The sequence below is a fragment of the Agelaius phoeniceus genome, chromosome 2 (assembly GCF_051311805.1).
Source record: "Agelaius phoeniceus isolate bAgePho1 chromosome 2, bAgePho1.hap1, whole genome shotgun sequence".
In the NCBI taxonomy this organism is placed as follows: Eukaryota; Metazoa; Chordata; class Aves; order Passeriformes; family Icteridae; genus Agelaius; species Agelaius phoeniceus.
The window spans coordinates 30,201,731-30,229,038 of record NC_135266.1 but is presented as its reverse complement, the minus strand read 5'-3'; the positions used below and the strand labels follow the sequence as shown (position 1 = coordinate 30,229,038).

Sequence of the window (27,308 nt, the reverse complement as noted above, 5' to 3'; positions counted from 1 at the left end):
GAGCAGATGATTTCCTTGCTTGCTGTAGTGCTATGCATACAGGCTGCCAAGGGAGCAATTTACCCCTTAAAGAAATCTCAAGGTATTTCTGTGAGCTCTTTTTTCCATAAACTTGTCAGTAGGATTTTTAGAAGATGAGCCCTAAGTTACAAGGCATTCAGCATTGATTTTAGTTTCTTGTGAAAGTTACAGAATGGCTTTTGCTCAGCTGGCAACTGTCCTCTTTAGCCAGGAGCTCAGTTTCCCATCTGCACCATGATCTGGGAGCAAGCTGGGCATGGGGAACCGACTACAGGGTTGAGGGCTCTTCTGAGGTATGAGCAGCAATATAAGCACCTCTGATCCAAGTTTCAGTGGAATTTGTGATAGAATAACCTTTTAACCTTTAGAATAACCTTTATGCCCAGAAAATTGAGGTTAGCTTTACCCGAATATATTTAACCTTTCCCTAGATGAAAACGAAATGTTGTGGTTGGAGGATATTGAACCCACCACTGAATGCAGATGGTTACTCCAGAATTTTCACCAAAGTCTCTTACGCCAGGAAATGAGAAAGACCTTGATTCTGATGAAACCTCACAAACTTGAGCAGGGAGTAATTTGTGAGCTTTTGAAGGTAGGAATCTGAGCTGCTTGAACAAAACATTGTGAGATTTCATTGTTGCAGGTTGGTTGGCTTCTTTTTTAGTTCTTTAGATTTTTTTTTTTTTTTTTTTGTCATATGGGAGGTGCAACCCCCAGACCACTTCAAAGGAAATGCTACACCAAGAACTGGGGAGACCATGGGTGTGACATAGGTAAGGTTTTTGCTACATCTTTGTGTATTGATGTGGAGTTGTTACATGCTGACAGTAGAGTCTCAGGAACGCTGGAAGGAACAGAAGGAATTCGCAAGTCTGCCAGGGAAGGGAAACAAAGTTTGAATGACCATAGGGTAAAATCTTTCCCTCACAGACTTGATTTAGCTGTTGGTGCAGATAATTGTTTTTTCAGCACCTTCTTTGATCAGCTTAGCTTCAGTGAAACAGTTTCCTTCACTTCGTGAAAAACTGTTCCTGATTCTCCAGAGACTTTTCAAGCTGTTCTCAGGGAGCTGCTGCTTGACTAGACCATGCAAAGCTGTTACTTGTTTTCAAGCAAAATCTGTTTCAAATGCCTTCTGCCATCTGATTGTCCCCTCTCTCCCAGTGCTCCCCAGCCAGCAGATTTATTGCACTATAATTGTGCTAAAAGTAATAAAAAACCCCCATGGTAGTGGTTAAAGATATCCGATTAATTGGAACTATGAGATGCTATCTCTTATAGGTACTTAAAGTAAATTGCTACAGTAATCTGTTCTATGTTCTGCTCTGTTCAGTGGGAGGTGTCTCAGAATGGAGCTGTGTGCCTTGCTGCTGCAGAGAGGAGCTACCCCAGCCAGATAAAAAGAGCTCACAGTAATATCAGGTACCAGATTAGCAGAGAAATCTTTGCGAAAGACCCATCCACAGAGAACAAGCCACTTCTCTGCTTTCTGAATTTTCCAAATGGTAGGTCAAATTTTTATATTGTCGTTTAACCAGAAATAATAGAAGTATTTGATAAGAAAGTTTATTTCAGTTCACTTATGTGCTTCTTTATCTCGAGAAATAAAATTAGATTAAAATAGTGGGTATGCTTCCATGATAGACAACTAGTGTTGGGACTAAAATTTACCTTGTTGTGAAGTGTATTTAGAAATGGATTTTACCATCATTTTCCTGGCCTATATTACTAATTAGTCAAAGACACAGAAAATCTTTATTCCCCAAATGATTTTTCAGATTTTAGCATATTTATGTATTTTGTGCTTAAAAATATTTTTTTAAGAATAATGTGTATATCAATTCTAGAAATTCTATGCTTTAATGCTGAAATTCCTACATTTTACACCTACACCTGTAACTAGTGTAATTGTTAACTCTTGAGAATGCTAGTTTTGGAATAAGTTCAGTTTTAATGTTGCGATTTTAATAGGATATTTTCAGTCAGAATGGATTTTCTGGTTTGATAGAAGAATGAATATCACTTCCAAAAGGTGTATGGATGTATATATCTGTAAAATAATTCCACAGAACTGTTCTTTCATGGTATTTTTACATTGTAAAGTTTGTTACTTTTTTTGGGTAGAAATTGAGATACTATTTCCAGGTTTTGTTAGTATGCTAGCGTACTAATTTTGTCATTTCTATAAACAGTATTATAAACATTTTGTTGGAAAATAGAATTTTGGAAAGAAAAGCAGAAATATGTTACTAACACAGCCGCCTTCAGAAAACTACTGAGTTAAGCCCCCCAGACCACTGCTTCTGCAATACACACAGTGGGTTCCCCCTTCTCTCCCCTTCCTTTGGTATGGTTCATTAGGAACTTGGCTTTGACCCACTCAGACAGTTATCCCAAATTTTGGGTCTAGTGCTTTTCCAGCACCACACTGAAGTTTTTGTTTGCAGAGCTTAGGTTTACACTCCCACCACACAGTCATCTGAAGCTGTAGGAAGGAGCTGTAAGGCACTGCAGAACCAATCCTTCTCTTGCTGCTTTCTGTCTAGACCTGCAAACTCTGTTTCAGTCCATATTGAGGTAATTTGGGGTTGACTGCTTGCTTTGGAAAATGCAAACAGAATGCAAATCACGCTGCTTTTTCTGTTGCATGAGCTCTTTGGATTTAATAAAAGAGGAAACATTCCTCTTTTATTAGAGCCCTCTATATTTTACATATTTAAACATACAACCCCCATAAGCTACTTAAACTGCTGCTGGTACACAGCAACTTAAAAATGGAGGGAAATTCAATAAAGCAATCATCATATTTGGTGGGGAGCATCTCAGCTCAAATATTTTGCATTCTTTTGGTGCAGGCTGGTAGCCCAGTATGTGTAAGGTCTCTCAAAGACATATTTTTTTCAGTAAACAGAAGGCTAACTGCAACAGCTGGCAAGTATGGAGATAGGAAATGATGAATTTCTTACTCCTGAAACATTCTGGCGCTTGGTAGAAAAGTTGGTGAGAGCAAGTAACTGGCTGTCTCCCTTCCTAGACAAAGCTGCATCTTAAAAATGGTGAAAGCACATCTCCTTGCAGCTTTCTGGTAATCACCAGCCTTCCATTTCTAGGGCTGCAATAGCACTGGCAATAAGGGACTTGCCAGTGTCTCCAACAGTGGTATTACTTGTGGCTAAATTCCTAATAAACACTTACAAATAAAATATCAAATGAGACAAAACCCCTCATTTCAGAAAGACTCCAAACTTAGTCTATGAAACAATTTTTTTTTAAAAATCAACCAGTTTAGTTTTTGTCATCTTGCTGAGGTATCACTCACTTAAGACAGCTCTAAAAGATAGAAGGGCAGTTAATATAACTGCTGGTATACCTTGTTGGGGGCAAATAAGTTGCTGAAACAAAACCAAACACTTGGTTAGAAAAGGCTTCCAGTAGAAAAGGAATATTCTGGATATTTTTGCTCCCTGCTAGTGTTAGAAACAACTTCTAGGAACAAGCCTCATGCTCTGAATGATGAACAAAGATGAATGCTTTGCTATGCTGATGCTGTCGATTTCATTGAGCCATTTTTTGATGTGTCTTTTTCTCCCAAGGGTCTGTCCAGTCCCAGGTCCCTCCTGAGCCCTGTTCTGGGCCACCTTGTTCATTCCTTCCAGGGCAAAACTCTTGATGTCAGTGTTGAAAAGTACCCTCGAAAAATCTGTTCACCGGGCCGAAGGTTTCCTTAAAATTAAAGAAGTCAGTAGATTTGCACTTGTAGTGGTGCTTTTCTCCAGCAAAAATGAAAGCAAGTAGATCCTCACACACAGTAATTCTTCTGACTGGTCACTCACTTCCTGTAAAAGGCATGGCATCAGCTTTGCTGTGACATTAATGCTGAGATGCTGCACTTTTTGGTCTAAACCTCATCTTTGTGAATATCCCTGTGAATATCCCTGCACAATACCTGCAATGAAATTCTCACACTTTTCTCTTTGAACACTAAGTTTTGTTATTGTTTTTTCAGAGGTTAAGAATAACCCTCTGGATATTATTAAACCTTCTAAAAGAAGAAACTTTCCATGTCAAAGCTGACGATATTTCTGAAAGCTCAAAACTGAGTTTGCTCTGAATTTTAGACTTGGCAAAAACATAGGGCTTGATAAGTCTTGTCCATGTTTATTTAGTCTGGAGGTTTTTGGCACTGAAATAAAAATTCCTTGCAGTAAATGTGACGACAGTACTTAACATTTCTTCCCTGTTTTTTACTACTCCCCTTATGCTCACTATCTGTGAGATAAATTATATTTTCTTTCTGACTTGATTTCTCTTGAAAATAACTTGTCTACTGTCTGTAGGACCCAGTGGCTGCTGCTCACTCATACATGACAGTCGAACCCACTGCTCTGTGATCTGCAGTGAAGAACTGCATTCAAAGCTTTTTCATGGTAAGTAGAATGCTTATAATTACCCAGTATAGCTGGGTTGCATGCCTTCTGTCTCCTGAGATATTCCTGGATTAGGTCAGGAATTAGGATCAGCTTAATGCCCATGATCAAATGGTCAGGTTTTATAAATAAAGGGGTTTTCTGGAGAGTTCTTGAGCCACACCATGAACTCCAGCTGGTGTGTATCAGTTAGACAAATGCAAACATCAGTGAGATACAGGATCTGCCCTGCTGCTGTTAGCTAAGTACAATATTATGCTCCTTTACCTTCCTTTCCAGTCCATTTCCTCAGTTCCCCTTCAGTTTAGCATTGTTCATGACACTCACTTGGTTTTGATCCTACTGCTCAACACTTACCTAGAGAAGCTGTCACTGAAGATAAGTCCCCTTTCATAAAAAGACAAAAAAGTATGGTGCACCTAAGAAATTGGTTGGATGTAACCTTAATTCAAAACCAGGGTTTACATTTTCAAACCCAGGATCTGTCCTTTTCTAAGCTGGGGTACAGTTTCTCTGCACTTGACTGTGAAGAAAATGCAATGTACATTTATCTTCCTTTTAAAAAAAGCAAGTAAGTTAAAAGAGGCTTCTATCTGAGGAGCACCATGACAAAGCAATTCACTGACTCCCACTAAACTAAGTCATATCTGTAGTTTCAATTGTGATAGAAGAAATAACATCACCTCAAAGCTGCCAAACTGCTGCACACACTGTACAGAGTAGCTCACATGATGCAGTTCATCAGTGCATGATATCATTTTCTGTTCAATTTTCTGATGTACATCGATACAGCATTACTGATACAGCCAGAGTATATTCTAAGATATCAGTGTTTTTTCTTCCTAGTTTAGAAATATGATGGGGCTTATAGATTTGATCCTCCTATCTACCTTCCTCTTGGTTTCCATGACATCTGAAACATGTAAGTCACATTTTAAAAATACTTTCTGATAAAGTTTGTTCTGTACAAATGCGTAGGCTGTTTCCAAATTGGTGGTTTTATTTTTAAGCCTAGTGAGTTCACCTCAAGCCAGAAATCACAACTTAAAATCTAGCTTTTAAAGTATATTAAAATGCACCAAACACTGTCCATTTCTATGACAGCAAGTCTAGGTTCAACTTCTGCCACCTGACACCTCTGCAAGCAGAAAGAAAAGGGTCTTGAAAGAATTTGAGAGTAGCTGGTGCTCAAGTTCCCAGCTGGGCACAAATTGCAAGAACATGCTTTAATTGCACTGAGCAACATGTAAGCATATGCACCCTGCTGAATCAGGGGTGGAAATGGGTGCTGTTCTCCACAGAAATGCTCTTTAATGTCCTAAATTTGGGGGTGTTAATTGAAAAATGCAGTGTAACAATAATATTTCCCTGCACAGGGGGAATGTCCAGAGCAGTAAACTATTTATGATGGGTCAGCTCTACTGACTCAGCTATATAATGCTGGCCAAGGACACAATGTTGTACAGTACTCATGTACTTCTATTCTTGAGCTGAGATGCTCATTTATCTGAGAAGTTCTATAAGATATGATCTCTAAATATTTCTCCATATAGTCAATTTTACAATAGGAATGCTAAGATTCAAGCAAAGTATATTTATTAAGGTGTCAGATTCTGCTGAAGAATTTGCCAAAATGATTTTCATGAATGTCATTGAGTTTAGATGAGTCCTTTCTTTTTCAATGTCTTCCCTCTCCACACTATTTTTCCTCAAAGAAATCTGTATTTCCAATGTGTTCCACCTTTGGCAGGGCAATGTTGCATTTTCTGACCCCCCTGATATATCCCAGTGACTTTGCAAGGCTTGTGGGTGGGAAGACTGTTAAAATTATGGGGTTGGGGTTACTCATACTCATAGCGGGCTAATTTAGGAGCCCCAAATTAGTAAGTGAGATGACAATATCCATGGAGATGGACCACTTCTTTAGAAAGAACGAGAGCAGAAGTGTCCATCATGTGGAGACTCTCACCTCCTGATTTGTGCACCTACATGTCTAAAGCCACAACTGCAAAGTGTCATTTTTGGTAGACACTGTCTATTTTGGTTAGCTGTTTGGTTATCTACTCTCATTTTCATGCTCCTTTATCCACTGCAGCCCCTCTGCCAATCTCAATCTTTGTTCTGTCACCATCCTTGCTCATACCCCCATCTTTTGCTTCTTAGAATGCAATTTAACTTTCAGATTGTTTGTTTTCAGTGGCCAGTACACTATTCAGGTACCTGAGCACTTAAGTATTTATCACAATTGCTTGAATCTAGTTTCTCTGGACCAATTTGAGTGTTCAAAAGTAGAAGTATACTCAGCTAAAAAAACCCCAAAATATTAGTGTCTTGCTCCCAGATTTTCTTATGTGTGATCATATGTGGTTTATTTTTTTAAGCTTCTTGTTTGTCTCGGTTTTTTCTGTATCTTTTCACCTTCCCACTTTCTCATCAGATTCTTCCTTTCAGCCTATCACATTGCTTTCATTTTTTCCCACCCTATTTTCATGAACTTCAGAGAGGGGCACTTTTTTTTTATATTTTATTTTGTTTTATTTTATTTTATTTTATTTTATTTTATTTTATTTTATTTTATTTTATTTTATGTTATTTTATTTTATTTTATTTTATTTTATTTTATTTTATTTTTCCTAAGGATCCAATCTATAGACTTCCTTCTATGATTTTTTTCTTCCAGAAAAAAAAAAAAATCAACTCTATTCCTCTGTATTAAAAAGGCAGGACAAAAAAGCACTCATCCATTGCATAAATAAATATTCATTATACTGAAGTAAGGAAAGATAACTACATTAAAGCCATATTTTTCTTTGTTTTAATTCAGTTTTTGAATAGAAATGATATTTTAGGCAAAGATTTACATAATAAGCTCATTGTAAGAAATCACTATTTTTTCAGTTAAATCCTCTTGTTTTTTACTGCGTCTCCACTTAGAACCTAGGGATCTGTTTGTTTATTTGTGCCTCCCACATTAGTTACTGTTTTTGAAAACAAATGGCTCCATAACTCAAGGTAAACAAAATTTTTGTTGAAAAACCATCTAGTGAAAATAAGCTTCCTGTGTATCATCTCCGAAAGCTCAAGGAGGGTAGAGGGACATGACTGGCCCACTGATCCAAGAATGCCAACCAAGTTCTCTGTCTCAGCGGACAAAGGTTTAATTTATCTGAGATTTTAATCTTTTGCTCAATTGCAGTTGATCCTATGGAAGGTGAGGCCTTAGTTATAAAAGGTCCCAAATGGATTTCATCAGTGAACATCACCTGGTATCGCACGGATATTCACAAAAAAATTCCTGCGGAAGAGGAGGGATCACGAGTGTTTTCCATAGAACGATTTCTTTGGTTTCTGCCAACTTCTAGAGAGGATTCTGGAAACTACACTTGTGTAACACATTTGTAAGTGCCACATGGAAAGTGGAAGGTGTAAGACTGGCAAGAATATATGTTTTGATAATATATTCTAATTAAGCTTTTGGACATGATGACTTTTTTAATAAGTTTTCACCCTGCAACTGCTATTTTTATGGCAGATCATTAAAACCAAGCTGTGACTGAAATACAATAATCATCCACATGTTTATAGAATAACACACATTTGTTATAAACATTGATATATTCCATGTAAAAATGAAGTCACTGACATACCTTATTCCATTTTTGAAGTTCAAGTAATCGCACAAAGTCATACAACGTGAGTGTGCAAGTGCATTCATACAAGCCAGGAGAATGTTTCCCAAGTCGGATTCGTTACCCAAATGACACTCGGAGAGGAAAAATTGTTTGTCCTACCATTGATAACTATAAGAATGCTACTATTGTCCAGTGGTATAAGGTAAACAAAACCCTGATAATGCCAATGTAGGTCAAAATACTGAGAAGCTCTTTGCAACCAAAACTGTTTTTCTTTTCCAGGACTGCAAACCTCTTCAGGGACAGAGATACTTCAAGAAAGAGAAATATATTTATATTGAGAATCCAAGAAGGGAGGATGATGGTTATTATACTTGTCAATTTATTTATACCCATAAAGGAAATGTATTTAATGTATCAGCAACAAGAATTTTCATAAGTGGGGGTAAGACAATAATTCTGTAGCTTGCTAAGATTAAAAGACTAATGTCATTTTAGAGCAAAGGAAACTCCTTTTGTACATTATAAAGAGAAAGCATTTTGGTTTGATTTGTTTTATCATCTTATTTAAGATTTACATCAGCTTTATTAGATGAATTTTGTGGATGGTCACCCACATAGAGCAAGATGGGGTAAAGTCAGACCTGGTGTCATTCAGATTTTTGTTTAAAAGATTCTGATGACTCTGGTTACATGCTGTGGTTGATAGAGTTCTCTGGTAGCACATTTCTGAAATGAAGGATCTCCTCAGTGGAATGCCACTATGCTCTGCTTTCTATTTATTGAGGGCAGCAGAATCTGTGGCTAGTGAAGACTGTCTGGTGGTCACTAGATCAGTCATGTGTTGATGGCCTACAGCTTAATGCCTCATGGTCTGTCTCAACCATCTAACATTTATTTGGTAGTAGAACTGAAAAAACTTTTAAATTTGTCTTTAATGAGACAAAATGAACAAGATATATATAGAAATAGAAAATGGATGGATCTCAGTGATTACTATGTCTCTGTGATTTTGAACATAGCCAATATGACTGAGATGTGTGGACTTTGGGTTGCCTCTAGCATGCAGTCTCCTCAGGAAGGCTTTGTATTTGGATGGTGTTCAGGAAATGGCACACAGAAATTTATAGTTTCAGATTGCATCAACTTGCAAAACTTCAAAATGCTTCTTCAGTTCTGTAATCAGATCCGTAGAAAAACAGTCAGAAAATCCTTTCCTTGGGGGTGGTGGAGGGCTTTAGTTTGACTCATGTAGTTATTTTGTTGCTGTTTAGTTGGTTTTTTTTATAAAACGGTAATGTTCATTTGTAGACTGAGCATCAGGCCTTTTTGCTCTGGGGAGGCACACAGCTTGTGGGCAGAATGCAGAGCTGGAGCGTGGCAGCCTTGGATGCAGCTTTTGCTGCTGTGCCCAGATCTCAGTAGCAGAGTTCATTCTGACTATTCTGAGCTGGACAGCAGACAGCTTGAGCAGAGACCTAGTTCAGTAGCTGGGAAATGTTGTGCTTTTCCTCCTTTTCTACCTGCTGCTCTACAAGATCACAATCAGGCTTTCCATGACACTTCTCTGCCTAACAATTTTTGTTTGAATGTACTTCCATCAAAACTTCTCTAACTGTTCTGGAATACTGTTCTTCCTGGGTAGCAACAAAAATTTCTGGGTTTTATTTGGCCCCAAAGACATTCAAATTTATAAAGGCCTTTGTTACATCCAGACAGACCTTGAAGTTCATCTAACTTTCTTTTGAAATCATTGCAGAAAGAAGAGATCACAACATAACATGTTAAATCTGGGCTGAGTCTGGCATGTCTGCTCCAGGTTTTTCTAAACTCAAAGTAGTTAATGACAACTTTGAGTTTTTATCAGACCTTAAAATATGTATCCTGATGAGTGGAACTGTTCTGTTTTGTTAATATTAGAGAGTTATGATATACATTCCTGTTACCTTGCAGATCCATGCTGATCCAGAGGAGTTTCTGCCTCTGAATGCTGGCAGCTAAGAACTTAGCATAGTCAGACAGCTGGGAAGTTACTGGCTCTCTCCTGACTTCTATTTTATCATATCCAGTCAGTTTGGGAAGCAGGGACTGAAATGTGTTCCCACAGAATTTTTTGGGAAATACGTGTTTCACAGAGGTGCCTTGAGTTGGAAAAGCTTAATGAAGAAAGGGTTAGAAAGCAATATGTTTGGAGTTCAGACACTGCATAAAATTATGTATTAGCTATTTCATATAATGGATATGAGTAATTTCTCAAATGTCTCTTAGTAAAACTCCAAAACAGTTGAGAAACCCCAAAACAGCTGAGAAATCATACAAGCCTATAACAGCATTTGCTTTTTTCCCCCACTCAGCAGCTAATACAGTACTTCAAAACCTAATTTTTTTCTTATTTTCTATGTACAAAGGTACATAGATGGGGAATAAATACTGAAGATACTAACATGTACATACTCCCCAGAGATATTTGGTTGTAGGAATAAAACCAGATGATCCCAACAGGTATGTGAAACACTGTTAGTTTGCAATTCTGTTTTGTGATCATAAAATATTAATTGTACAGATTACAAATCTTATCTTACAAAATGCATTTTCACAACTTGTTAATGCATACTTTCTTTTCCTCTTTAATTTCTAAAGTAAAATACTCACCTCTACCACCTCAAATCATATTTCCAAAGAATGAAGATGTAATAGAAGCAGAGCTTGGTGAGTACAAATTTTAATTTGTTTTTAAATTAACAATTTGTAATGGTCTAGAAGACGTGTATCTTCAAGAAGACGTAATGATGGAACTTCTCCTCACAGTTTTGTACCATAATATTTACCATATTTAATTCCCTCCAGGCGCAGAGGTGTGAAGTTAGATATAACTGATGTGTTATTTAGGCATTGAGTGAAGTTTAGGAAGATTTAACTAACTTGTTCTACTCTCACTGGGATACACTTGGATTATTCACAGAGCGAATCATTACATCTCAGCTGAAAGGTGACAGCTTCCATCCACTTCAAAGAGGGCTGTGGTTAAATCCCTCAAAATTTCTTGATGGTAGCCCTAAGAGGGAAGGATGGACTATTCTTGTGGCTAGAGCTGCTCCTTGCTACCTTCAGTCCCCACGTGGAGACAGTGCCTGTGTCTCTGCTGAGGAATGAAGGAGAGCAAGGAGCTGGTTGCTGGCTCTGAGGCTGAGGAGCACTGCCTGTCTCATACCCAAGTTTTTGGGTAGCAGTGATCAGGTCAGCCTGCTTGGAAGATACTGGGAGGGCAGAAGGACAGGACCCAGCAGAGGATTTAGGCAGAGCAGTTGGACAGCCCATGATGTAGGGCTTGCTCCTGGCTCCCTGCTGATCAGGGCTATTGATGTTCTCAGGGATTCACATTCATCCTGGTTAGCTTGCACCATCAGGACAAGGTGCTCCTGGTAGGAGTGAGAGTTGTCTGGGGTTTGGCTGCAGTCAGTGAGAAAGGTGGAGCTCTCCAGCAAGAGACTAACCCCATCAGAAATCTAAATAGGCAATCTAGGATGCCTGTCTGCCAGGGCAAGTGTGGTGAAGCTGGGCCAGTGGGAGAAGGAATTGTACCTACCACTCCTCTGCTTCTATTCTACAGCAAGACTGCTCAGGCAGCAGATACTGCAGGGGTCCACAGCCCCCTCTGTGCCATGTGCTGGGGCTCAGAGACTTGTCAGTTGACTCACATTCCCATAATTTAATTCCTCTTTCTCCCAGCTATTTTGTTGTTTAGAAATTAGATGGTCTCTGCTCGAGGACAAGCTCTCTCTAGTAAGATGGTCAGTGCCCAGTGCTCTGTGGGCTCTGCCTGTCACTCTGATAGTGCTTACACAGAGAAAATTCACTTTACATTTGAAACCCAATTGCTGTACTGGTTCTATTGTCTCCTGTTTGCAAAAAATGAAGGCATTTCCCCATGCTCCCTATTACCTATTCATGATCTAACCATAAGATTTAATATTCTTATCTAAGACCTGCTTAGATGCAGACTTACATGGAAACAATTTAACATGTTTAATTTATACTTTCTTTTGGTGCAATGGTGACCCTTACTTTGGAATAAATATTTCCTGATGGGGAATATTTAATAAGTAATTTCCTGTTTTAGTTTTGCTTGGACTGGCTTACTTTACTTTTGTCCAGCTTGAATAAAATCCAAAATAAGGCTGCACACAAGTCGCAAAATAATACTGAAATTTAATTAGATTATTTATGTGTACATTTGTGTGTTAACTACCATATCTATCCTATGTTCCTCCACATATAATACAGCTGATTATATGTGTCAAGCATCACAAGTTAAGGGTATATTGTCTTCATCATAATAAATATAAATAATTCCTTTTGTAATCCTTGGAAGGCTATTAGATCATTTGCTGAAAAATTCGTGTTATTTCTTTTTGTCTCTTCTATGTATCATTTTGTCAGCAGTAGTTCAGAAAAATATGTCAAAATTGTTATGACAAAACTCACAAGTTGTATGAAGATTTGTAGGGAAAGATGTTAGGAGGAAAATAGAATTTCCATGTTTTTCATCAAGGAATATTTACATCTCTGTATCTTGATTAGGTGCTGCTTTGTCTCTGAAATGTCAGGCCCGCCTTGGGATTAAGAAACAGCCACTGGCTGCTGTCAGATGGGATGTGGATAACATCCCAGTGGAAAGCCTTGTTTTTTCAAGATTTCATGAAGAAACTCATTTGTAAGTCTACATAAAACAGAATAATCTTTCTTCAACACAAACTGTGACTAGCCATTGAAACCAATGGTACTATCTCTTTCTCTTTCTCTTTCTATTAGTTTTAATGATCATGAGCAAGTATACTATGAAGAGACAACTTTGAATATTACTGAAGTAAAAAAGGAGGATCTGCAGTCAAATTTCACATGTATAGCATTGAACACAATGTACAACACAAGAGTCACAGTGACATTACGACTCAAAGTGCAATCTAAGGGTAGGATTTTTTCATTTTGATTCTTTACAATTTGCACTTAGTTTGACATATGCTGGTGAGTTTATTTTATTATTTGTTTCAGATAGTAAAAAAGTTTCAGTTACTAAGAAATGAAACCAGCCTGCTTCTTCCCTGCATGTTCCAGCCAGTTGCAAAATTCTCTTGGCTGAGTCCTTGTCCTTGGCATTGGGGAGAGAGGGGGACATTATTCAAACAGGGTCAGCAAGAGATGAAATACACAGAGCGTGACTGTATCAGCTCTGTGATAAGAATATCCCGTTTCTAGGATATTTCTCCACTGTGACAAATAAAACTATTGTCTCTAGTGTAAAAGTGTGGCAGAAAATAGGCAAACTTTAAATATAAGGGTTTCAGCTGCTGGTTTGCCAGTTTGCCTTCCTTACTATACTGCATCCACTGTAGTTCCCTTTTTGGACTGAGTGTTGTGAGAATCACGTCTTCAAAATCACTCTTTATCTTTGAGTGCCACTGTGTTCCCTCTGTGCCACACAGAGGGGTGAGTAGCACTTCAAAGGCTATCCCTTGGCTTTGTTTTTAAATTCCTGGTTCTAGTTGTACCTGAAAGAGAAAGGAAATCCAGGGCAGTAAATGGTGGGGACAGAGATAATCCTTAGCTCATATGGGAATTTTATTTTTTAATAGGGATAGCCAAATCCCTAAGCACTGTTGCCAACACATCTTAATCAGATTCCTATGGCAGAAAATGCTATTTTGTCTGTGAGGGCTCAAGAAGCAGCTGTGATCAATTGTTTCCCTTTTCATCCCTTCAGACATGCTAAACCACCAAGAATTATGGCATCATAGAATGGCTTGGGTTGGAAGGAACCTTAAAGATCATTTAGTTCCAAACCCCCTGCCCTTGCAGGGACACCTTTCACTAGACTAAGTTGCTCAGAGCTCCATGCAGCCTGGCCTTGAACACAGGGATGGAGCATCCACAGCTTCTCTGGGCAACCTGTTCCAGTGCCTCACCACCCTCATAGGAAAGAATTTCTTCCTAATATGTAATTTAAAACTACTCTCTTTTCTCAAGGATTTTGAAAGTAAATGTCAAGACCTTAACAGTTTTCTGTAAGAGAGTGTTGGGAAGAGTAAAATGCAGTGTACTGTGATCACAGGGTGTGCACAGACCCATGTCCCACTGTATCCTTGATTGCTCATGACTTTCTACAGGATCATGGCTTCAAAGCCTGGACAAGTTTCCTTGCTAGCCTAGACTAGAGGAGATGTAGGTGAATTGTAACAGCAGAATAGCACCCATCAGGAAGATGGCAGGAAATGTTTTGGCTGGATAGGCGAGTTTGAGTGCAGCATCACTCAGGAAGCTGGCAGTACACCAGCTTTGCACTGAAGTACCTGAGTGTGGGAGTGTACTTGCAATGAGAGGGAAGGAAACTGAGTAACAGTTTCTGCTCACTAGTTTATTCACACAAGTCTCTTGTTGGCCCCATATTACAGACTAGATGAAGGAGAACATATAGCATATTCTGTATTCATCCCATGAATCATTGAGTCTAATTTCTGTTAAAGACAAATCTTATTTTGTTTTTTATTCATAGGTCTTCAGTTAATGTTCATGAAAGCTCTTGGCTGTGATCCTGCTTTCACTGCTACCTTTTTTGTGTGGATATCTGTGCCCTTGTCCTTGCTGCTGCTGTTGATAAGGTGTCTGCCTCTGCTCCTCAGCACTGTTGGTGTCAGCAATGCTATGTGCAGAAGTGGCTATGCTCTGCTTTAGTTTTCTTCACTCAGCTCTCTCACAGCTCAGCAATATTTATATTAAAGCAATGTCTTTTTTTTTCTCTGAATAATAAAAATGCTATAGGATTTGCTTGTGCCTCTCATCTTGTAATAAAGATATGCACACTCCTTTTTTTTTCTGTTTAGTTTGTATGTTTGTATTTAACAGGGAAAAAATTCCAAATATATGATTGCTCCTTAGTGTTTCTCACAGCACATCTTGTGTCTGCTAGCTGCTACCCCGTTAATGATTTTTTTTGCACGGTCATTCAAAGCAGAGATAAAGTTCAGCCCAAAGCATCATCTCTGTTCTTCCTCAAAGATGTTTAATGTTAAAGCTAACCTTCTGACTCATGTTTTGTAGACTGATGTGGACAGGAACTCTAGACACAGATCTCTGCTTTCACTGTCTGGAAGCGCATCCACCTTAGATGCCAGAGAAGATAGAAAAAACTGCTGCTCTTCTGGAGTTTGTCTGGAACTCCTTCAAAAGTTGTTTTCTGACATGTTTTCTCTGGCCTTTCCAATATTAGTCCTTGTGAGCTGATAGTTCTGTATTCCCATTGCTCTTGAATATAAATAGAACGTGGCTTATGCATGAGGTCAGCTGCTAAATGATGTAGTAAAGTCAAAAGGAACAGCAGGATCTATTCAGCCTTGTTCAGGGGCTTGTGGCACTTGCCCCCACTGTGCTGAATGTTCACTAGTGAATAAAATTAGTGAATGTTCATTAGTTAATTCCAGAGAAATTAGGGGCTAAGCCAGCATTACTGGGAATTGAACCTGCTCTTCCAGGAAGACACCTCTGTGAAGACACATTCCAAACTGCATGGGCACATCGCTTCTTTTCCAGCCTTGATCTAATCAGTGCAAATATAAATAGCATTGTTTAGGTTTGTAATTGCAAAAGTTGATGCTGGAACCTGTTTCTTCTCCATATTTTAGAGACTTAATGCAATGCACCAGTAATTGTAATGTTATGATGAGCATGCTGTCAACAAATGCATCAGTAAGAAACAACATCACACTCTGCTGCTTGGGTCAGCCCCTCCAGGTAGTGAAAGGGGTTTCCTTACTTTGTCTGTGTGTATTGAGCAGGAAAATTGATAAAGTACTAAGATTTGAAGGGGTCAACAAAGATGAAGCTCCTTCATAGGCATCATGTGATATTGTTAAAAATATGGTCGAATTTCACTTTAGAAGGAACTGATTGTTCTCTTGCCCAATCTTATTGAAAGGTGTTTCCTCCTGATCTAGTTCTGGTGAGGTAAGCTTCCTCACAAGCCTAGCATTTCTTTTTCCCTTTAAACACCAAAGAAATAAATGTAAAGAGTGTGAAAATCTTGTTAAATTTCCCTCACAACCTACCAGAGGAAAGGGAAAATGTAAACTCTTCATTTATATACCTTTTCAGCAGAATTTCTCAGGCACACCCTCCACTAGACCAAATCTCTCAGCACCCCATCCAAGTTATTCTGGAACACTTCCAGGGATGGGGCACCCACAGTTTTTCTGGGCAATCTGTTCCACTGTTTTACTGCCTTCAATGTAAAAAATGTTTTCCATATATCTAGACTTAATCTATCCTTGATAAGTTTTCATCTCTGAGGTAAAGATGGACAGATTCTAGAGCTCTTCCATGAAGGAAATTGGAACTAAAGTGGGTAGTTCCTTTGTATCTCAATTTCTCTTACTCATCATTGCTATTACATGCTCCTTGACCCTCTTGAAAGGAAAAGGCAGGAGAGGACATCATCTGACTTAGCATTGTTTATTTTATTTCTGTGACCAGGATGTGTTCTGTTTTCCTGCTTGTCTAGTGCTATCTTAGTTCTTATCTTGCAGATTTCATTACTTGCACATGCTCTTTGTATCCTATTAGTGCAATCATTCCAGAAGCTTCCATTTGTCCTTTTGTGGATTTTCATGCGTAGGCTTAGATGTCTCACAAAATGGTTGTGTCATTACCAGTTTTTAAAAGTCACAAAGTACTTAAACATAATTGTCAGCTGTGGTTTTTAGCATAAGTAGGTCTGGATTCAACAAAGTGAATATTAATTATATACTGCATAATATGCTTCTAGTTCAGGGGTCTATGTGTTGGCTATGCCAGCTGGGGAAGGAAGAAGCTTTCTCATCTCTGTTTTGAGCTCCTGAAAGCTGTAACAGAAGTAAGGATATGAGGCTAAAGCTTCAGCACACTGGTTACCTTCTCTGTGGCTAACAATATATTCCTCTACTTTGCAGAGGTTCTTCCTAATGTCCTCCTGATCATTGGATCTCTAGTTCTGCTGGGTGCAATAGCACTCTCAGTGATCCTGTACCAGTCCTTCCGGGTGGATATTGTCCTGCTGTATCGGGAGATATTCCAGCCCTACTCAGTCAAGGATGGTAAGTAAGATTTGTGAAAGAAAGTTTAAAAAAAGGAAAATGGCAAATCATAGACAAAGTAATTTATTTGATAGTTGCTAACCCATGACACCTGAGCCTGATTCTTCTCTTTCTTACACCTTCAGTAAAGAGAAGTAATACATAGCTCTGCAAGTGCTTTACATTCCCTTTTTTCCTGGGTTTTGTAGGACTGAATTACATAAAAGAGAGATTCAGTCCTGGTTTTGTAGGTTTTTATTGAAAGTTTCTGCCATAATTACTGAATGATGTTGAAAACCTGATTTACAGTGCTATTAACTGTACTTGTAATGTGCTTGTAATGTGCTCTCTAATGCAAAGGAACAAACATGATAAAAGCATTACCAATGTGATAAACCAACGTGATAAAAGCATATGAAACCAACTGATAACCAATGTGATAAAAGCATATGTTAGACCAACACAGTTTTCGTAGGCCAAAAAGAAAGATACCAATAGTCTGGAAGACATTTCTGGAGGAATACACCCCACCTAACTTTATTGGCTGCTTTCAGCTCGGGATTCAGACGTCTGCATTTAGATGTATGAAATGAAAGTGCACACATGAAAGTTTCCATCTTAGACATGAAACCTGGAGATCTGTGGTTGGATCCCACTGTCTAACCATGAGCAGTTGGTGCTGTTGGGGCTGCCTTAGGGCTTCAGTGAGACTGAACCCCTCTGCAGAGGGCAGCTGAAGGGCAGGCAGTGCCTAATGACGATGAAGTACATGTTTTTAAGAGACCAAATCCAGCTAAATGGACAAATTTTAAATCTGAAGCTGACTCTTACCACAGATGTATGCATGGTAGATGTCTACAGCTGATCTAGTTCTCATTAAAGAGGAAAGAAGTATGCTTTTTTGGACAGTTTCCATGGAAGTATATTTTATGATGAAATTAATCAGATTCTGGAAATGGACATTTCATTATTATTACAGAATAACAGAATCACAGATTCACAGAATCAGTGAGGACCTCTGCGATCATCGAGTCCAATCATGACCAAACACCACATTGTCAGCTAGACCGTGGCACTCAGTGCCATTTCCAGCCTTTCCTTAAACACCTCCAGGGATGGTGACTCCAACACCAGCCTGGACAGCCCCTTCCTAATGCCTAATTATCTTTTCTATGAAGAAATTCTTCCTAATGTCCAACCTAAGCCTCCCCTGCTCCAGATTAGCACTGTGTCTTCTTGTCCTGTCACTACTTGCCAGGGAGAAGAGGCTGACCCCCACACCTGGCTACAATCTCCTTATGGGTCATTACGGAGAGCAACAGGGTCAAACCTGAGCCTTCTCTTCTCCAGACTAAATAACCCCAGCTCCCTCAGCTGCTTCTCATAGGATCTATTGTTAGAATGGTTTCAGCAAGAACCTCAGCAACAAAAGAAAGGATACAGTAATTTCCACCAGAAAGAAAGAAATATTTGGGATTAGAATAAAAATGCTATAATGGAAAACTTAATTTAGAGAAATGAAGTAAGGAATGAAATAAATACTTGACTTTGTATTTGGTTCTGATTGTAGGACTCTTTCCTAAGAAATGGGATTTTCACTCAAGACTATGATTTGTTATGGGAATGATGAATAAAGTCCTCAAGATGGAAGAATTTAAATGGAATATCTTGTGCTGAGAGACAAAGCCTATTGGTAGCGAATTGTATCACTGAAAAAACAAATACTTCATGGCTATATCATGCTAATATGAATCAATCAGTTGAAGTATTACTGCATATACTTTGGAATGCAGTTTTCACAATACAAGGGCCAGGTTCTCCAAAGCTACAAACACACAGGACAAAACAATTGAGCATGGAGAACACCAAATATGCATGGCCTTTAATTTCCAAACATGCACCAGTTGATATACATTATTCAGATTGGCTGGAACTGCTTCTTAGATCTATTTCAGTGACTGATATTTTTATTTCTCTTCTACTTTTTGCAATAGACAGCTCTAATTGATGTTAACACAGTACTCCTTCCTCTTGTTTTGCCTTACAGATGGGAAGATATATGATGCATATGTTATCTACCCCAAAAACCACACCAGTGAAGCTAATTTTGTGGAATATTTTGTTTACCAAATCATGCCAGAAATTCTGGAAAAAAAATGCGGATATACATTGTGTATTTATGGGAGAGATATATATCCTGGAGAAGGTAAGTTTCAGATTGGTAATGCACTGAAGTACTTGTCAAGCTTGAGCAAATTGTGATTCAAGTCCCTTTTAGGTGTGTAGGAGGTCACTCTACATTCCTGACCTTGAAGCTCATCTCCTCAGCAGCCATCTGTCTGCTCTTTCAGGCCAGGTGTCACAAGGGCACTCTGTGCTTTTAAGTTCTTATCATCTTGGAATGCACAGGAAACATGACCCTGAGTGTGACTCTTTTAAAAATACTCCTGCTCCTTGGAAAATCTAACTCTGTGCAGGCGTTATCTGGGCAAAGCCACAACCAAACCTTGCATGAGCTGGCTTGGCTGACTACAAGACAGGGAACAGGAGAAACCCATAAGCTCAGCCAAACCCACAAACTCAGCTAAGGAAACACCTTTGCTGTTATCCCTCAGGAGTTTTCAACCTTTTATGAGGGTGTTAGAATCATAAGTAGTTCAGCTTCTTTTCACGGACATGCTCTATTTTCCCTTCACACAATGCCCAGTATTAGTTCAGGAGAGAATTGGTACGCTTTATTTCTGCTTTCTTGTCTTTCAGGATGAAATAATGTTAAATAATCTGTGCTAATTTCCATATAGACACCCTCCACAATATATGATTGCTGTGACCTAGGTGCTAGCTTCTTCTACCAGAGCTGACTTCTCTGTTTATCTTGTGCCCTGGTTCTTCTGTAGACTGGATCTCCTTTCTCTGTCAGTGAGCAGGCATGAAGCCTAAGCTGGTGCATTTTCTATTTCACATTTCTGAAATCATCTGCACTGGGCCAGGTGTCATTCATCTGCCCTGAGCTAAGGCTGAAATCTTTGATGTCCTCCTCTTCTGGAAAGTTGTGAAAGGGCTGCCTGGTCTTGGGAAAAATGAAGGTAAAGAAAAGCTGCAAAAGTTGTTGACCCAGACCATTCCCAGATCCAGCACAAGGAGCTACAGTAGCTCACAAAACTGTCAAAGGCAAAAACTTACAGCACTTGCAGTGGTCTGGCAGCCCCCAGTAAAGGAAAAGAAGGTATATATGGAGCTGGCTGATGCATCTGCAAAGATGGTTTGTTAAATAATTGGTGCGTTGAACTTCCTCAGGTGGGTTCCCACTCCTCTTTTGGCCCAGCATCACAGTGACAGTAGCACTGATCAGCTCTCCCTAACATGGCAGTGGGAAATTCAAATACCTTCTGTTGTGCTGACACACATGTCCTGAAAGTCTGGATTTACCCCTGGAGGGTGAATGCCAACAAAATGCACAGATTAGTGTATAAATTAGCACACAATAACTCAGGACAATTCACTGTAATTTAGGCTAACCACACCTGGAAATAAGCCTCTTAGACAAAAGTCACCCAAAAGTCCCCTGATGACCAGTTTTCAAGGATTGCAAGATCATCTCTAAGGCATTAAACTTGGTACAACACAATTCCTTACATGAAGACTGCTGATCAAACACTATTTTGTTACAGTCAGATCTACTGAATTTGATCCTAGATCACTGGAATAGAAATTCCTAACAATACTTAAAAGCAGTGACTATATTAATGTTTCAACTAAAAAACCCATTTGAAATGAAAACTTTTTGGTTTGGGCTTCTTGCTTTTCTCTCCCCCTGTGCAATTGCCTTTAGTTGGTTGTTGTTTTTTTGTCTTTTTGAGTGGTTTAGGGAATAAAGTCTTTCTCTAATAAATAAACAAACTGTGTCAGACTGAAGTGAGATAGAAATTATTTCTGGTTACAAAGCAATGAAAATGGAGTTTCCAATCTCAAAGGAATTAAAAAAGGAATATCGGTGTCTCATCATTTTCTTGTACATTGCTAGATGCAGCCAGTGCAATTGAGACGAGGATGCAGAAGAGCAGGAGGCTGATCATGCTGCTGACACACCAGCTGGTTAATTCTAAAGAAGATGCTTATGATCAACACATTGCTCTATACAATGCCCTCATTCAAAATGACACCAAGGTGATCCTTCTGGAAATGGAGACAATTGGGACTTATGGGAAGCTTCAGGAATCTCTTAGGTTTATTATTAAGCAGCAAGGCACCATCAAATGGAAAGAGGAGCACACGGTGCACCCACAGTCACCCAATTCCAAGTTCTGGAAACAGGTGAGGTACCACATGCCACTGGCACGCAGGCCCTCACACTTGGCTGGCACCAGGTGAACAGTCTTGGAGAACAGAGCTGTACCATCAGGATGGGCTACAAGCCCACAGCTGTTTTTCCTTTCAGAAGGTACATGACTGTACAGGCTGCAAGTCTGGCTGTGTTTTTTGAACTTTTTTTCCGTCCTTCTACTGAGTGACGATGGGGTAATTGATGGAAGAGGTCTAGGAAACTGAGGGGATATTTTACAGGCATGAGAGGTCAAAATAAATAATTCTAGATTTTGTGGAGAATTTTGCATGTCACAGAAAACCAAATGTACCTATACTCTTTCTATATATAGTTGTATACATAACAGAAAGTTATGATTGTGAATAACTGAATGCCTTCCAGGTTTACTTCATCTTTCTAATGCAGTTGATAAATGCCTTCTGTATTATTTGATCACAAAGTATACTGTGTATTTTGCAATTAGAAAGTATAATGTTATGCTTTTGTTAACTTTTATTTTCTGACACTTACTCGTTTTTGATTCAATAGTGATACTCACAAGATGAAATTTTATTTTTCCTTAGGATGGATGCCTCACTAAAGGGTCTTTTGAGACTGATGTGAATACAGTGTTAAGGGAAAGAAATGCACTGATATATACACATATCTATATATAAATATATTACATGCATTGGTAAGGGAAATGAATGCACTGATACATATAAGTGCATATTTTATATGCACTTTAAAATATTTTATATTTCTATTAAAATGAATCTCACACAAATGGGAAATTTAAGTCTTTCTGGTACAATTATCATGCTGATATTATAATTATTATCTCCAGATAGAAATAACATGTTAAAATTTAGGATGTTCTTTTGATACACTGAGAGCATTCCTTTAAGCTACTGAAAAAAAATAGACTTTTTTTTATAATAAGAATTACACACTTTTTTCCATGCTTTGGCCTCATGTAGTTATACATTCTTATATTTCTGATAGGAAATCAGATGTAGTGTAGTTATACTCATGTGTAGTTATACTTTCTTATTTTTGATAGGAAATAACCTTAAATGCAAAGGTCAGAGCCAAATCTCCTAGTTCAGGGGAACAGGAACAAGATGTATCCTAGTACAGGTATCCCTGCAAATTTTAATCTTTTTTTATTTTTAAGCTCAGGAAATTCTTACTGTCAGAGAAGGCTTAGTTTTCAGCTTTAAACTTGCTACAGAACAGATTTAAAAAGTGAAAATTAGATGCAAAACACTCATTGCTACCAAGTCCAAGTCCAGTTTTTCACTAATGAGTTGTATTTTCAAGAGTTCATTCACTCATTGCTCACTTCACCGCAACTATAAAGCATCAAATGTTGCATTTCGTAATTACCTCATTGGACTGTGTGCAGTGCTGGGTCCTGTTCCTAAAGATACCTCTGGATAAGCCTTACTGTCTCTATGGAGGCCCCACAAGATGGATTCATGCCAGTGTGAGACTTGGTTTGTTCCTACAGTACCATTTCTTCCCACAGAGAGCATACCAACACTAAGGTATGCTATGTAAAAACAGGAAAGCCTGTTGCTATAAACTATGAAGATTTTTACACATAAGTGACTTAGCAAGACAAAATATTCACTTCCAAGATTATCATGGGATAAGTTTTTAATACAGTTTGAGTCCTGGGCTTGTAATGAACAAGAAAGGACGATAAGCAGACATCTTTGAAGTGAAAAGTCTAGGATGACTTTTGAAGCTGGAGAGAGATGTGGAGCAAGTACAATGAGGAATTGCAGAGGATGAGAAATGAACCAAATTACTCTGAAATATACTGACATGTCATTGACTTCTGTTAGCCAGGCAGGTAGTTATGGTGGTGAAAAACAAACTCACTACATGGCTCTTGTGGTGATGCTACATTTTTTCAAGTCTCACGGTCAGCACAGAAAAAAAAAAAAAAGAGAAAAATAATTCTTATAGTGGTTTGCCAGCAGTGAAGAAAAGGAGCAAATTCAGAGTGTGGCAAAGAACATTCACAGTACCAGGGCATGAGTATGTGACCATAATTATGACTAAAAAATACTGCAGTTGTCACAGGTTTTGTTTTGTTATTCCTTAGTGTTTAGTAAAGAAATATGAGATATGCATTAAAATGGGTATATTCTGCAGATGTTATCATATTTGTAATGTTAGAGAGAAAGCACAAAAAGAACTGTGGAATACTTTTCAATGGGTGAAAACCTAAAAACAGGAGGCTCCCTCTGAACATCAGAAAGGTTTGCAAAGTTTGTTTTTTTTTTTTTTTTTTGTTTTTTTGTTTTTTTTTTTTTGTTTTTTTTTTTTTTTTTTTTTTTTATGGTGAGAGTGACCCAGCACTGGTACAAGTTACCAAGGGAAGTTGTGAGTCTCCAACCTTGGAGATACTAAAAAATCTCCAGAACTTGATTTTGGACAATCTTAAGCATGGGGGTTGACTAGATAACTTCCAGAGGTGTCTTCCATCCTCAATCATTCTATGATATGCAACTTAAAAACAACCTAGATTTTCAAAAACTGTTTTTTGATTAAAATTGGCTTTTTTTACACTAAGAAGTCTGCCTTCATGGAATAACAGAATGACAGTCTGCCCTGTCCCCTCTACCCCCTCCCCCCCGAAAAAAAAAAAAAAAAAGAAGAAGTATTCTTTCAACATAGGAATAAATAAACATAGAAATAATAACATAGGAATAAACATAGAAAGCTTATAGAAGATTCAGTTTGGATGCCTTAAGCTTAGATTAAACAGCACCAAGGCAATTTAGTTGCTGAATTATATTGTCCACAAAGAGTTTTAATGTTCTTTGGTTTCTACCCTGCACTTCTGTGGTTTTGGCACCTCAAGGGACTCTGGAGAGCAGATTTACTTTCACTTCTTAATAGAGCAGAGTCATCCTGCCCTCTCGTGGGTGAACAGGCACCCAGAGATTCTGACCAGCTGGAAATCCAATGGGGTTGAAATTTGATGTTCCTGCAGCTCACATGGTTGTGAAGCCCGAGAGACTTCCCACTTAAAGGAAGGTTTTAGAAGTTTTCAAGAGTTTTCTTAGCAAGCCATTGTTTGTTATGCAATATTAATAGACCATTGGACAAAACCTGTTTGGAAGATGATGTGTAAAATTGATAGTATATTAAATTGAATGTACAACTGTATGTTCCTTACTCTTTAAAGGGTTGAAAAACTACAGCTGTTGTTTTAGACAGAAATCATGCATATCCAGATGTGTTTCAGACCTTGGGAAGACACTGGATACTGTATATCTTGTAGTGAGCAAGGTCCTTGACACAATCTCTGCTAGACAAACAGATCCACAAAAGTGATCAGAAAAACAGTGGGACCTGTGGGACCTGGTTGTGACCAGCATACAAACCAGCTCACAGCTAATCACTAGAGGTGTCCCTCAGAGAGAGATATCAGCACCAGGAATGTTTAGCATCCTTATTGGTTACCTTGATGATGGGACAGAATGCACAACCAATGAATTTTCAGACAGAAAATCAAACTGGGGAGGGATAGCTGACCCACTGGAGCACAGGGCTGCTCTTCTAGACAGCAAGAGGCTGAAGAAATGGACTGATGGGAAACCCACAGAGTTCAACCCAAGGCATGTGCAAAGTGCTGAGATGGAACAAACCCAATCAGCAACGCAGCCTGGAGGTCAACCTACTGCAAATTAGCTTTGCAGAAATGGACTGGATGTGCTGGTTGACATTAAAGTGAACACAATTCAGCAGTGTGACCTTGTGACCAAGGTGACCAACAGCAGTCTGCACCTTACTATTGAAAATGTAGTTGTGGAAAGCGATTATTCCCCTGAATGCAGCATTTGTGGGATCATCTCTAGGGCACTATGTCAAGGCTTGGGCTCCTCAGCACAAGTGAGTAGGTACTGACATATTGAAGTCCAGGGGAAGATCACCAAGAGCACAGATCATACAGGGAGAGGACAAGTGTCCCTGTTTCTACCCACAATAATCTAATGAAAAGGCAGAGAGAGAATGGATGGAACCAGACTCTTCTCAAATGAGCCCAGAAATGGGAGAAAAAAAAGGAAATGTGACTAATTAGAACATGGGAAATTTATATTACATATTAGAAAAAAAAATTCCACCATATGCATGTTCCAAAGCTGGAACATGTGCCCAGAGAAGCTGTGGAATCCCCATCCTTGTAAGTGTTCAGGTCTTGTTTGTGTGCACCCTGAAGAGGGGCTGGACCTGAGGACTCCCAGAGGTCCCTTCAAACCTGAATTATCCTGTGATGCTGTGATGTGGAGGAACATTTGAAAGTGTCCAACATCTGTATTTTAAAATTTCTGAGAAACATATGAGGCTCTAACAGACACATTATCAGTTCATAACCTGCTTTTTTGACATCAGGGGAAGATAATGCTAAAACTATTGAACATGACTTAACGTATGCTAAGAATCAATATAACTTGTATATAGAGATAATAGATGAAGTTTAGAAAGGACTATTGCCACCTAAGAGCAAACAAGTTTAAACTGTGATTACAAGAGTTGGATATGTTGCAATTTATGATGGAAATAATTTCAGTTTTTTCAGTTAGTACCTCTATATAGCTTATGTTGGATGGAAAGGAACATGTGAAAAACTGTGAAATAACTGGTCTTCTCTAACTGATTCTCAACTGGTCAGGTCATCAGAGCTTCATTCAAAAATCTGTTTTCCAATCTTAGTGCAAACTTTTGTGTTCATCATGACATTTTCAAAATTAACATCTAAGATGTAGCTATTTTTAGTCAAGTTACATAGCTATTATCACACTATGACTTCTCCATTAAAATTGTATTAGTCAGAGAACTAAGAAGTGTAAAGTTTACTCTCCTTTCACTTATGTTCATGTATGACTATGACATTAGTTGAAAGGACCAATTGAACACAGCATTTTCTGCAATGCAGATTAAATCTCAAAACTTGAGAGTATTTCAAAAGAATATGAAAGCAAATAAATGTGAGAGAAGCTTATGGAAAATATTGCTGTAAAAGACTGAGTCAAAAAAAGAAGTTTCCAAACTGTAACTATGAAGACAGTCTGTGAAAGTAAAAAGCTGATGACATTTTACTTTACCATTTTTTTGCTGGCTGCTAAATAGTTTCCAGACTGTCAAATAAAATCATTATCATCTTCATGATATCTGCTTTCTTTTAGGTTTTGAAATCAGGTACTAAGTCATAAACCCAAAAGCACTGCAAAGTATCTTCTACACATTTTAAAAGCAGTTATATTTAGTTAGATCCTTAGCTTACTTTCCTGGAGTTGTGCTGATTTACATTATGCAAAAGTCTAATTGTTATAGACATATGTTTCATTCTGTGATGAGGAAAACAAACAAGGTTAGACAGTAAAACACTCCAGGGTTTCTTCTCTTCACCTCTGCAATGAAAAATATGCAAGAAAGCCAGCCCTGTGTAATCCCTCCCTCCTTTTAAGTGTAGCCTGCTTGTTTTACCTCCTGTTAGTCCCCTCAGGTTGAAGTTGGGAACTTTTGCACTAGCAGTTGTCCTGGGTAAAAACCCCAAAATGTAGCTGTCACCAAACAAATTTCTGAAGATGAAAAGGGTGATATGCAAATAAAAGGATTCCTGAGGGAATGACTTTTTTCCTGATGTTATCAAACTAACTTTATTTAGAAGTACAGTGAATCATCGTGCAGTACTTAGCAGAAAAAGCATTCATGGAATTAACAACAGCAAGCATGCATTTACTTAGGAACAGGACTCAAACAAGAAATATGTCTGTCAGAAACCCCTGACTGAACCACA

General features: G+C 38.5%; 1 protein-coding gene across 1 annotated transcript; it reads left to right on the top strand.

The window, feature by feature from the left end:
* The first annotated feature begins 1,481 nt into the window (after nt 1-1,481).
* On the top strand, nt 1,482-22,003 carry LOC129117206 (interleukin-1 receptor-like 1). The gene is made up of 12 exons (XM_054627750.2): nt 1,482-1,529; nt 4,362-4,451; nt 5,298-5,373; nt 7,648-7,849; nt 8,117-8,285; nt 8,366-8,528; nt 10,724-10,792; nt 12,665-12,797; nt 12,896-13,053; nt 17,062-17,205; nt 19,232-19,390; nt 21,209-22,003. The coding sequence occupies exons 2-12, from the start codon at nt 4,449-4,451 to the stop codon at nt 21,553-21,555; spliced, it is 1,623 nt and encodes a 540-aa protein (XP_054483725.2). The 5' UTR covers nt 1,482-1,529; nt 4,362-4,448; the 3' UTR covers nt 21,556-22,003.
* Nucleotides 22,004-27,308: the final 5,305 nt, after the last annotated feature.